The sequence below is a fragment of the Hyperolius riggenbachi genome, chromosome 2, assembly GCF_040937935.1.
Source record: "Hyperolius riggenbachi isolate aHypRig1 chromosome 2, aHypRig1.pri, whole genome shotgun sequence".
NCBI lineage: Eukaryota > Metazoa > Chordata > Amphibia > Anura > Hyperoliidae > Hyperolius > Hyperolius riggenbachi.
In genome coordinates, this window is record NC_090647.1 from 201,617,991 (window position 1) to 201,631,946 (window position 13,956).

Genomic DNA, 13,956 nt, shown 5'->3' on the forward strand with positions numbered 1-13,956 from the left:
AAAAACAGTAAAACCTCAGCAAAAATGCACACAAAAATGTACATAACACAAAACGCAGCCTTTCATGATATGTTATGTATGCACCCAACCAATGGTTCAAAGAAGATTATAAGTACCAAACCATAGAAATAGTGCATTTTAAACATCATTTATTTTGAACAGTATAAAAGAGAAAACAAAAGTTTCAAAAGAAAACATACAAAACAATCCTACATCACAAAAGTTAGAAAATAGTACAGAATTATACATAATTGTACAAAGCATACAAAAATGAAATCAGTTGCAACTGTGCTGCACAATGCGCAGTAGATAAAACAATGATTGCATAGATATCTGTCCCAAAGTTCTGAAGGTAGACTTGCCACCCAGGGGGTAGATCACAGTTTACGTTCAAACACTGATTCAAAGAAGACTTTAGCTGGCCATACACTGGCCCGATTTGCGGCCGTTTCGACAGCAGATTCGATCACTGGGAGCGAATCTGCTGCCAATCGTTCGCGCTAAACGCACCCGCCGATCCGATTTCCTCCCGAAATCAGATCTGTCCGTCGATCGCGCCGTGCGGAAAAATACCGTTGATCGCCCGCGGGTAGGGAGCGCGTCGCTAGCGGCGGCCGATCCGATCAGGTATACATTACCTGACGCTGGCTCCCGGGCATCTTCTCCGCACTGCACCGCTCTGTTCCTGCTTCCATCCCAGCGTACATTAACTTCCTGTGTCCCTGCAGCGACCAGGATTCCTGGTCACGGAGTGACACAGTGTACGCTGGGATGCGGTGCAGGGTGCTGCACGGAGAAGAGGACCCGGAGCCAGCTTTAGGTAATGTATACGGGGGGGGGGGGGGCTGGGGGAGAGACAGGCGGCAGGAGCAGCTCAACAGATTGTGATCGGTTTCAGGCTGAAACCGATTCACAATCTGCAGTGAAGGCAGCCATACGATCCCTCTCTGATCAGATTCAATCAGATATTATTATTATTATTATTAATTGTATTTATAAAGCGCCAACATATTACGCAGCGCTGCACAATAGATAAATGGGTTAACATACAGGTAGAACATACGGAAACTCACAACAAAACAAGATCATGCAAATGATTTGATAACAATACAGTGTCATAGGTCAAGATAGAGACTGTTCGAGTCTACAAGAAGGGTGGTTGTGAGTAAGATTGCATAATCAAGATGGATACATTAGGGAGGAGGGCCCTGCCAGAGGCTTACAATCTAAAGGGTGGGGTGGAGACAATAGGTGCGTCTTTTGAGAGGGGGTCTAACAGAACATATTATGATACTGGTGTAGGGGGGTATGCGAGCGTGAAGAGGTGAGTCTTGAGAGCTTGTTTGAAGGTATTAAAGGTGGGGGCGAGTCTGACGGCTGGTGGGAGAGAGTTCCAGAGAGTAGGGGCAGCCCTGGTGAAGTCCTGCAATCGTGCGTGTGACTGAGTTATGCGTGGTGCGACTAGGCGCAGGTCATTGGAGGATCGGAGGGGACGGGCTGGTATGTGCCTGTGGACCAGATCAGAGATGTAGGTCGGGCAGGTCTTGTGCACTGATTTGTAGGCCAAGCACAGGATTTTGAAATTGATCCTAAAGCTGATGGGGAGCCAGTGTAGTGCTTTACAGAGCGGAGTTGTAGAGGCACTGCGGTGAGAAGAATGTATCAGTCTGGCTGCCGCATTCATTACCAATTTAAGTGGGTCAGTACGGTTAGAGGGGAGGCCAGATAAAAGAGAATTGCAGTAGTCTAGGCGGGAGATGACAAGGGCATGGATAAGGAGTTTAGTGGTGTCAAGTGACAGGTAGGAGCGGATCTTGGAGATGTTGCGGAGGTGGAAGTTGCAGGATCTGACAATACCTTGGATGTGGGCTGTAAAGGAAAGTTCAGAGTCCAGAGTAACGCCTAGACAGCGGGCTTGGGAGGTAGGGTGGATAGTAGTATTTTCAATAGTGACGTGCAGATCTGGGAGGGGTGCAGCTGTGCGGGGTGGGAATATTAGAAGCTCAGTCTTGTCCAAATTAAGCTTCAGGTACCTGGCAGCCATCCAGGAGGAAATGGATGTGAGGCAGGCAGAGACTTTGTCCATGGTAGAGGAGGAGAGATCTGGGGTGTGGAGATATATCTGGGTGTCGTCGGCATACAGGTGATAATTGAAACCCATGGAGGAGATGATTTTACCAATTGAGGCAGTATAGAGAGTGAGAACAGGAGTGGTCCTAGGACGGAACCTTGAGGAACACCAACTGAGAGGGGTGTAGGAGCGGATGAGGAGCCATTGAAAAATGTTGTGAAGGAGCGGTTGGAGAGGTAGGAGGAGATCCAGGCTAAGGCTAGGTCCTGAATGCCCATTAGCTGCAGGGAGTGGAGGAGGAGGGAGTGGTCGACAGTGTCAAATGCCGAGGAGAGGTCCAGGAGGAGCAGGATGGAGTATTTACCTTCGGCTTTGGCAAGGTCGTTTACCACTTTGGTGAGGGCTGTTTCTGTAGAATGGGCTGTGCGAAAACCAGACTGCAGGGGATCGAGAAGGGAGTTGGAGTTAAGGAAGTTGGTCAGGCGTTGTTGGGCCAGGCGTTCAAGAATTTTTGAGGCAAAAGGGAGGAGAGAGATTGGGCGGTAGTTGGATGGCAGAGCAGGGTCAAGTGAAGATTTCTTTAGCAGGGGAAGCACAGTGGCCTGTTTGAATATGGAGGGGAAGATGCCGGTGGAGAAGGAGAGGTTGAACAGATGGGTGAGGACAGGGGCCAGATCAGAAAAATGTGGGCGCAGAGAATCAGATGGGACCGGATCTAGGGGGCAGGAAGTGGCAGGTGAAGTTGCCAGCAGCTGGTTGACTTCCTCCACCGTGACAGGATTGAAGGAGGTAAGGGAGGAGAAAGAGGCAGGAGTCGGATGTGGTGGGGAGGCGGGGGCGATAGAGTGGAGGAGAGAAATATCCCTCCGGATTGTTGTAATTTTGTTGATAAAGTAGTTTGATAGGTCAGTGGCTGAGAGGGTGGAGGTTGGGGGGGGGAGGTGTGGGGTTAAGTAGGGCATTGAAGGTGGCAAAAAGATGACGTGGGTTGGAGGCTTGGGTAGCGATCAAGTGAGTGAAGTATATCTGTTTACTATCAGCGAGGGCAGTATGGTACGTCTGCAACTTGGTCTTGTATCCCAGGAAATCATTGTTGTGGCGGGATTTCCTCCATTTGCGTTCTGCAGCTCGTGTCTCATTTTGTAGTTTTTTTGTGAGGGCAGTGTGCCAAGGTTGGGGGTTGGGGCGACTGTTGGTACGAAAGGTCAGGGGAGCCGCATGGTCTAAGGCTGCGGAGAGGTTACTGTTGTATTGCGCTGCTGCTTCGTTGGGGCAGGTTAGGCTGGGGAGGGAGGAGGAGAGAGAGTGGAGGGGTGTGGCTAGTACATTGGGGTCAAGGTTGCGTAGATCTCTCTGCCAACGTCCAGTTTGGGGAGGGAGACAGGGGGTGCTGGATGGAGTGAGGGTGAAGGTGATGAGGTGGTGGTCGGAGATGGGGAATGGTGTAATGTCCAGGTTGGTAAGTGCGATGGCTGGAGAAAATTAGGTCCAAAGTATTACCAGCACTGTGGGTTGTGGCATTAGTATGCTGAGTGAGGCCAAGGGAGTTGGTGAGTGAGAGAAGCTGAGTGGCAGCAGAGGTGGTAGGCTCATCAATTGGAATGTTAAAGTCTCCGAGGATGATTGTTGGGAGGTCGGAGGACAGGATGTGTGGGAGCCAGGAGGCAAGGTTTTTTAGGAAGTGCGATATTGTACTGGAGGGGGGGCGGTATAGGACTGCAATAATGGCTGGGAGGGGATGATAGAGGCGGATAACATGGGCCTCAAAGGAGGTAAAGTAAAGAGACGGGGGAGGGGTAAGGACACGGAAGGTGCAGGATGGGGAGAGGAGTAGGCCCACCCCTCCCCCAGGCCTGTTATCTGGTCTTGGGGTATGGCTGAGGTGTAGACCCCCGTACGATAGGGCTGCAGCTGCAGGCAGGTCAGAGGTGGTGAGCCAGGTCTCGGTAAGGGCAAGAAAGGTGAGGTTTTTTGAGATAAAGAGGTCATGGATAGTTGTAAGCTTGTTGCGGATAGATCTGGCATTCCAGAGAGCGCCAGATAGCGGAAGAGATTGTCTGAGTATGGGGCGGATGGGAATGAGATTGGGGCGAGAATGTTCGTGGGTATGGGGAGGATGGGAGGGGCGGCGGGGAGAGGGGCTTGGTGGGTGAATTTGGTTGTGGGTGAGGGAGAAAGTATGAGGAGGGGAATGGGGGGGCTGGGAGACTGGAGTGGGCCTGGGGTTAGGATGTGTGGTGAGCAGTGGACAAGGGACCAGGGGGAGGAGCAGATGGAGCCAGAACATGAGGCACCAATAGGGCGGGTGATCAAGGGAAAGAGGTGGTATGAGGGGGGTCCGCATAATGATGTGTTGGGGATACATACTGTTGCAATGGGAGTGGTGGTGAAAATAGGTAGGGAAAATGGTGTAGCAGAGGTTGGAGGATATACTTGGTGGTGGGCTTACCTAGGGCAATGGAGCAGTGTTTAGTCGTTATCAGTACAGTTTGTGTTTGTTTGGTGGGGTGGCTTGTAGGCTGTGCAGTTAGGGATCTGTCAGCTGGTCGATCTAATGGCAAATCCACCAGTGTATGGCTATGTATACGGGGGGGGGGGGGGGGGGGAGAGAGACAGGCGGCAGGAGCAGCTCAACAGATTGTGATCGGTTTCAGGCTGAAACTGATTCACAATCTGTTTGCAGTGAAGGCAGCCAGACGATCCCTCTCTGATCAGATTCAATCAGATAGGGATCTGTCAGCTGGTCGATCTAATGGCAAATCCACCAGTGTATGGCTACCTTTTGGCTCAAGAGCACTCCAAGACACAAGCGTAGGAGGAGTTCATGGCCTTCACCCTGCCCCAGGTACAGTAAGCAACAAATACATTTGTATAAATCTTTGCCTTACTAATAAGGAACTTTACATTTAGAGACAAACAAAACTACTTACGCTGCATATTCATAGGGGAGCACAGACTCCACAGAGTCAAGTCTGTTCACAAATATCTCAATCTCATTCTAGAAGAAAAAAGGGAAAACAGTTCAGTCAGAAAATAGAATTGAACTGCAGCATAAAACACTGACCTTAATGTACAGTAGGTCACTCATAAAACTGCATACCGTATATACTCGCATACAAGCCGAATTTTTGACCCCCAAAAAGGGGGCCAAAAGTTGGGGGGTCGGCTTGTATGCGAGTCATGTTGGTCCGCGGGTCCCCCCCCTCCACTGGTCCGCGGGTCCCCCGCTCCCCCCAAGGCCGCCGCCGCTGCTATTACCTTTCCGCATCTTCTTTTCCTCTCTCCGTGCTTGTAAACATCCACAGCAGCGCGCCCGGCGCTGCTACTGTGACGAGGCAGGAAAGAGCGTCCTGTTACTATGGGAACCGCTCTTTCCTGGCTCGCCGCTCGTCACAGTAGCAGCGCCGGGCGCGCTGCTGTGGATGTTTACAAGCACGGAGAGGGGACTAGAAGATACGGAAAGGTAATAGCAGCGGCGGCGGCGGCCATGGGGGGAGCGGGGGACCGGCGGACCAGCTATACTGAGCACTATACTAGCTAAACTGGGGCACATTACTAGCTAGACTGAGCACTATACTAGCTAAACTGGGGCACATTACTAGCTAGACTGAGCACTATACTAGCTAAACTGGGGCACATTACTAGCTATACTGAGCACTATACTAGCTAAACTGGGGCACATTACTAGCTATACTGAGCACTATACTAGCTAAACTGGGGCACATTACTAGCTATACTGAGCACTATACTAGCTAAACTGGGGCACATTACTAGCTATACTGAGCACTATACTAGCTAAACTGGGGCACATTACTAGCTATACTGAGCACTATACTAGCTAAACTGGTGCACATTACTAGCTAGACTGAGCACTATACTAGCTATACTGAGCACTATACTAGCTAAACTGAGCACTATACTAGCTAGACTGAGCACTATACTAGCTAGACTGAGCACTATACTAGCTAGACTGAGCACTATACTAGCTAGACTGAGCACTATACTAGCTATACTGGGCACTATACTAGCTATACTGGGCACTATACTAGCTATACTGGGCACTATACTAGCTATACTGGGCACTATACTAGCTATACTGGGCACTATACTAGCTATACTGGGGCACTTTACTAGCTATACTGAGCACTATAATAGCTATACTGGGCACTATACTAGCTATACTGGTGCACTACCTACCTATACTGGGCACTTTACTAGCTATACTGGGACACACTAGGGGAATAAGGCGGCCAGCATTTCCTACCCCCGGCTTATATGGGGGTCAATCATTTTCCCCTGGTTTTTCAGGTAAAAGTTGGGGGGGGGGGGGTCGGCTTATATGCGAGTATATACGGTATATAATAATATGGAGTATATATCATATTCCTGAGAAAAGCGTACATATGCTTTTTAAAGAGACTCTGTAACAACAAAAACCTCCCCTGGGGGGTACTCACCTCGGGTGGGGGAAGCCTCCGGATCCTAATGAGGCTTCCCACGCCGTCCTCTGTCCCACAGGGGTCTCGCCGCAGCCCTCCGAACAGCCGGCGACTGTGCCGACTGTCAGTTCAATATTTACCTTTGCTGGCTCCAGCGGGGGCGCTGTGGCGACTTTCGGCACGGAAATAGACGGAAATACCCGATCTCCGTCGGGTCCGCTCTACTGCGCAGGCGCCGAAAACTTGCGCCTGCGCAGTAGAGCAGACCCGACGGCGATCGGGTATTTCCGCCTACTTCGGCACCGAGAGGCATCAGAGCGCCTGCGCAGGAGCCAGGAAGGTAAATATTGCGTCACCGCTGCACGGAGGGCTACAGCGAGACCCCCGAGGGACGCAGGACGGCGTGGGAAGCCTCATTAGGATCCTGAGGCTTCCCCCACCCGAGGTGAGTACCCCCCAGGGGCCGTTTTGTCGTTACAGTTCCTCTTTAAGTCTGCATTCTTTTTCCTGCATTTAAAATATTTCATAATTCAGTACATGGTGATGCAGTGGTTTGCAAAAGTATTCGGCCCCCTTGAAGTTTTAAACATTTTGTCACATTACTGCCAAAAACATGAATCAATTTTATTGGCATTTCACGTGAAAGACCAATACAAAGTGGTGTACACATGAGAAGTGGAACGAAAATCATACATGATTCCAAACATTTTTTACAAATAAATAACTGCAAAGTGGGGTGTGCGTAATTATTCAGTCCCCTTTGGTCTGAGTGCAGTCAGTTGCCCATAGACATTGCCTGATGAGTGCTAATGACTAAATAGAGTGCACCTGTGTGTAATCTAACGTCAGTACAAATACAGCTGCTCTGTGACGGCCTCAGAGGTTGTCTAATGCTGGGAACACACGGTGCGTTTTTGCGGCTCGATTCTGCCGGCCAATAGATTCCCCCCGCTCGATTCTCTTATCTTTCTTTATCTTTTTCCATTGTCCTCCATGCGGTATCGAGCACAGAATCGATCGGGCGGGTGATCGGACATGTCGGAAATGATCAATCGAGCCATCTAAATGAGCGGCAAAAACGTACCGTGAATTCCCAGCATTAGATAATATTGGGAGCAACAACATACTGAAGTGCAAAGAACACACCAGACAGGTCAGGGATCAAGTTATTGAGAAATTTAAAGCAGGCTTAGGCTACACAAAGATTTCCAAAGCCTTGAACATGCCACGGAGCACTGTTCAAGCGATCATTCAGAAATGGAAGGAATATGGCACAACTGTAAAAGTACCAAGACAAGGCCGTCCACCTAAACTCACAGGCCAAACAAGGAGAGCGCTAATCAGAAATGCAGTCAAGAGGCCCATGGTGATCTACAGCTCAGGTGGGGGAATCAGTCCATAGGACAACTATTAGTCGTGCACTTTACAAAGTTGGCCTTTATGGAAGAGGGGCAAGAAGAAAGCCATTGTTAACAGAAAAGCATAAAAAGTCTCGTTTACAGTTTGCCACAAGCCATGTGGGTGACACAGCAAACATGTGGAAAAAGGTGCTCTGGTCAGATGAGACCAAAATGGAACTTTTTGGCCAAAATGCAAAACGCTATTTGTGGCGGAAAACTAACACTGCACATCACTCTGAACACTCCATCCCCACTGTCAAATATGGTGGTGGCAGCATCATTCTCTGGGGGTGCTTCAGGGAAGCTGGTCAGAGTTGATGGGAAGATGGATGGAGCCAAATACAGGGCAATCTTAGAAGAAAACCTTGGAGTCTGCAAAAGACTTGAAACTAGGGCGGAGGTTCACCTTCCGGCAGGACAACAACCCTAAACATAAAGCCAGGGCAACAATGGAATGGTTTAAAACAAAACATATCCATGTGTTGGAATGGCCCAGTCAAAGTCCAGATCTAGATGCAATCGAGAATCTGTGGCAAGATCTGAAAACTGCTGTTCACAAACGCTGTCCATCTAATCTGACTGAGCTGGAGCGGTTTTGCAAAGAAGAATGGGCAAGGATTTCAGTCTCTAGATGGGCAAAGCTGGTAGAAACATACCCTAAAAAACTGGAAGCTGTAATTGCAGCAAAAGGTGGTTCTACAAAGTATTGACTCAGGGGGCTTAATAGTTACGCACACCCCACTTTGCCTGTTCACCACCTGTGCCCAGCGCTAGCAAGAGCCGAGCTGCTTGTGGAAAACAGGCCTTATCTGGCTGAGAAAAGATTGCTGATAAGGTTTTAGCAATGAGAAAGTTCAAAGGCTTCGAGCATTGTGTGCCAACATTTCTCTCTTGCTGGTGGCAAAATTAAAATGACGCCAAAATGGAACAATTTTCTTATTTGGGATAAAAAAATACAAAAAAACCCCTGTAACAATCAGCTCATTTTCAGAGTACAATATGAAGAATACAATTTTAAGGACAACTGAAGTGAGAGGGATATTGAGCCTGACATGTATTTTGTTTTAAGCAATACCAGTTTCCTGGCTGTCCTACCTGACGTCACCAAGCCTCGTAATGTAACTGTACAGAGACCGGGACTTCGGAGATGGAGGAGGAAGTGCTGCTGCTGTCGCTGTGGGCTTAGAGGGGGGGGGGGGGGAGGAGATCGGGAGGGAGGGGGAGGTGGGTGATAGGCCGCCCGCAACAGCCACAATAGAAGGGGGATCCCCCCACCCGCACAAAGGGGGATCCCCCCGCCCGCAAAAGCAACAATAGAAGGGGGATCCCCCCACCCGCACAGAGGGGGATCCCCCCGCCCGCAAAAGCCACAATAGAAGGGGGATCCCCCCACCCGCACAGAGGGGGATCCCCCCGCCCGCAAAAGCCACAATAGAAGGGGGATCCCCCCGCCCGCACAGAGGGGGATCCCCTGCCCGCAACAGCCACCATATAAAGGGGTTCCCCCCGCCCGCACAGAGGGTGATCCCCCGCCAGCACAGCCTCCACATACAAGGGGGATCCATCGCACATTCTCTGCCCCGCTGGCTGCCCAGGGATTCCCTAGGGTGGCTGGATGCTTGTTCTGCACGCTGTGGGTAGCACAGATCGCTACCCACAGCGTGCAGTCAGGCATCCAGCCATCCTGGGGAATCCCTCCGATAAAAAAAAAATGCAGCCGGCGGGGCAGAGAAACAGGAAATCTCCCTGTCGGCATGGACGAGCTCAGCTCATCATTAACGTTTTTTGCAAGTTTTTGCTGGACGAACTCAGCTCGTCCATACCGCCAGGGAGGCTACGATTTTGATAACTAGGAGGTGGAAACAGGCTATCCCTCCATCAATAGGGGATTGGATCAGAGAGATAGATGATATAATGAATATGGAAGATCTCATGCATATGGTACAGAATAGATCAGATGTCTATTACAACACATGGGCAAAATGGCTGGAGTTTAGATCCTCTGAGGAGTATGCGCGGGCATACATAGGGTCATTGGGTGTGCGAGGGACAAGTGAGATTGATTTGCTTGTCGACGGTAGCCCAGGTCTGGGATGTCTCGGGGCAGTGGCATGTGGTGTTCCTTTTTTTTGTATGGATGGGTTGTATGTTAAAACTGGTGAGCTGGGGATCCCGGCTCTCTACCCTTAGTAACCCTGGTAAAAGGGGGAGGGACTTGGAAGACTAGCTCTGGGGGATAGAGTCTAATTTAATAGGTTATGTTTGAATAGGGGTAAAGTGGACATGCTCCCCAAGGATGGTGGAATGGGGATTGTGTGAGGAGGGATCTTTTTTCTTTTCATTTTATTAGTATGGTATTACTGTTAAATGGATTTAGGATGTATTTGATAATATGTTGAATACGCTATTTGTGTTTGTATATTTGTTTTAGGAGAATTTTTTTTTCATAAATAAAGATTATTAAAAAAAAAAAAAAAATACACATCTGAGAAGTGGTGGACAGATTAATCTGAAACTCATAAGTCAGTTTGTCCAAACCTGGAGCCAGCAGAACATTTTTAGGAGCCAACTCCATTGGCAATGGCAATTGCAGAAAACTTGAGACAAAGAGCCAGCTGTAACTAATGAATTATGGAGCCTCAACTGGGACCTGGGGATTGTCCTGCCCTGTATCCGGGAGTCAACAGGAAGTGTGTGTGTGTTTTCAAAGCAGTAAACTGTCAATCTTTAACATAACGGTGGCATGCTGCCCAAAAAAATGCCAGCTAGTACATCTAGTATACAATTTCCTTTATATTTCACTGTATTTTATTTGAGCAGGCAAGGACTACTACTTTTAAAGCAGACCTGAACTCTCCGCTCTAAAAGATATGCAACAGCATAATAACCTTTAAAAACAAAAACATTTAATTGTTACAGCTGATACAAATCCTAAAATAAATCTGCACTGTTTCTAATTCCAGATTCATGGAAGCTGACAATGTTTGCAGCCTGTGCTTTCAAATGGCCTTATCTGCCACAGGCAGTCATGTGACACAGGGGAGAGATCAAATTACAGCTTGTGAATAGATACAAAAGAGGGGGAATTAAACAGGCTAAACTCTCTAAATACATACAGGGTGCATTTCTCTATGCATTTCTTCAGTCCTGTGCTAGAGTTCAGGTCCACTTTAACCCTTTGCCGACCGCTCCAAGCCGACTGGTGTGAACGTGGTGGCAGCCCCAGGATCACTCCACGCCAATTGGCGTGAAGTCCTGGGGCGGGGTTTTGCAAGAGATCACACACGCATCTCCGCCCCGTCATCAGTCTCCCAGCGGCGATCACCGCTAGGAGACTGTTAAAGACGCTGAAACCGCCATCTATTTACACCGTACAGCACTGCAATCTGAGGCAGCGCTGTACTGGGGACAGCCGTGTCATTCGGCGGTCCCCACTGGAGGCTCAGGAAGTTACCGGCTCTCATAGGCTGATGTTTATGAGAGCAGATCACTGCGATTGGCAGCCAGGGGGGAGGGAAGGAGGGATGGATCAGGGGAAAAAAAAAAAAAAAAAGCATAATTTTTATTGCTAAATAAAACAAATATTTACACCCCCCTCCCCCACAAAAAAACAAACAAAAAAAACACAACAGCAGCAGCGATCAGAGCTCACCAACAGAAATCTCTGTTGGGCAGAAAAGAGGCGGGGGGGGGGGGGGAATTCACTTGTGTTCTGAGTTGTAAGACCCTGCAGCGAGCCCTTAAAGCTGCAGAGGCCTATTTTGTCACTAGGGGGGGGGGGGGGGGGGGGGGTTAAAGACCCAGATGCAATGACCAGCTACAGATCTGTCTCTAACCTTCCCTTTCTGGGCAAGCTAATTGAAAAAAATGTTTACCTCCAGCTAGAAGCCAAAATCCTACAAAACAACAGTTATGACCCATTCCAGTCTGGCTTCAGGAAACACCACAGCACTGAAACTGCCCTCATCCAAATATGCAACCACCTGCTCATGGCAAGAGATGGAGGAGAGTGCTCGATCCTCATACTGCTAGACCTTTCTGCAGCCTTTGATACAGTTGACCATGACATCTTGATAAACAGGCTACAGGAATACTGCGGCATTGATGTCATAGTTCTTTAGTGGTTCCAATCCTTCTTGAGTGGCAAAACCCACAAAGTGTCTATGGGGCCCTTCCTGTCCACCCCTGTATCACTTAAAGGGAACCTTAACTGAAGGGGGGAGGGGGTAAAGACTTTTACTTACCTGGGGCAATTATCAGCCCCCTGCAGCAGTCCTGTGCCCTCGGAGCCGCTCTGGAATCCTCCGGTCCCCCGCTGTCACTTAGTTTCGTTTTTGACGACTCACCAGTCATGCGTATTATTGGACGCATTCCCTACTGCAATTAGCAGTATTTACAAAAATACGCGTTGCCGCATTCCGCACGCGCAGATATGTGGCAACGCGTATTTTTGTACTCGTTACGGTCCGCAACAGCGCTGATTGCAGTAGGGAAGGCGTCCAATAATACGCATGGCGGCCGGCCGACTGGTGAGTCGTCAAAAACGAAACTAAGTGACAGCGGGGGACCGGAGTATTCCAGAGCGGCTCCGAGGGCACAGGACTGCTGCAGGGGGCTGGTAATAGCCCCAGGTAAGTGAAACTCTTTACCCCCCGTTCAGTTAAGGTTACCTTGAAGTATGGGGTGCCCCAGGGCTCAATCCTCTCTCCCCTGCTTTTCACAATTTACATGTTACCGCTTGGAAAACTAATCCAAAAACATGGTCTGACATACCACTGCTATGCAGACGACACCCAACTATATCTTTCCTTCAAGCCTGGTGTGACAGACCCAACTCTAACTATACACGCCTGCTTACGTGAACTACAGCAATGGATGAATGACAACTGGCTGAAACTAAATGCAGACAAAACTGAAGTCCTTCTGATTGGAGGGCAGAGCATGATAACAAAACAACTTAACTTGCAGTCTTCATCACTGGGAATAGGAGGCTAGGATCTACGCAGCTCTGATCATGTACGTAGCCTGGGAGTTCTAATTCATGGGAATTTAAACCTCAGAACTCAAATCTCTGCTGTGGTGAAATCATCCTATTTTCACTTGAAGAACATTGCAAAAATCAAGCACCTCATCCCCCAGAAGATCTGCCAACCTTAGTCCATGCCTTCATCACATCCCAACTGGACTACTGTAATGCTCTCTACACTGGCCTTCCAAAAAAGGTCTTGTACCGCCTACAGCTGATACAGAATACTGCTGCCAGACTGCTAACCAACCCCGTCACTGCCACATAACGCCAGTCCTGCACTCCCTTCACTGGCTACCTATAGAATGGAGGGTCCTATTCAAGATCGGCCTACTGACATTTAAATACCTGAATAATCTGGGCCCTGGATACATGAAAGATATGTTGCGGCTGCGTAGCAATCCCCACATTCTTAGATCCACAGGTTCTAATAATCTAGTCATACCCAGAGTCCACTTGGAAACTTTTGGTCCCAGAGCCTTCTGTCATGCTGCCCCTACGTTTTGGAACTCCCTACCTCAACAGATCAGGACAGCTCCATCCCTGGCCATGTTTAAATCTAGACTGAAAACCCACCTGTTCAGTTTGGCATTTGCAGAATTATAACTTTTGTTGTGTGAATACTTCATCCTACTACCAATTACTGAATCTGAGAGAGCCTAAGCACTTTAGCCTCATCTACATGGGTAGATGAGGCTGCGATCCGGCGGCTTGATTAGCCGCCGGATCGCCTCCTCCGCATGCCCGCCGCGTCCCCGCTCGCGCGCCGCATTCGATTCCCCGCTCGTCCCCGCTGGCGCCGCTTATCTTCCGCTCGATTCCCTGCCATTGTCCCCTCGCGGGGAGCGAGCAGGGAATCGGCGGTGCGGAGATCCGTCCTGTCGGATCTTATCGAGCCGCATCAGCGGCTCGATTGATAAGGAGCATCGCGGCCGCATCTACTCGTGTATATGCGGCTTTTGAGTCCTATGTGAGAAAAGCGCTATAGAAATGTTATTGTATTGTATTGTATTGTAAAGG

The 13,956-nt window shown here is 49.2% G+C and overlaps 1 protein-coding gene across 1 annotated transcript in view; it reads right to left on the reverse strand.

The window, feature by feature from the left end:
- Positions 1–13,956, reverse strand: part of TM9SF2 (transmembrane 9 superfamily member 2) — a 72,982-nt gene that overhangs the window by 35,341 nt on the left and 23,685 nt on the right. The window contains exon 2 of the mRNA XM_068267997.1: positions 5,002–5,069. Within this exon, the coding sequence (XP_068124098.1) occupies positions 5,002–5,069 (68 nt within the window). The remainder of the gene's footprint in view (positions 1–5,001; positions 5,070–13,956) is intronic.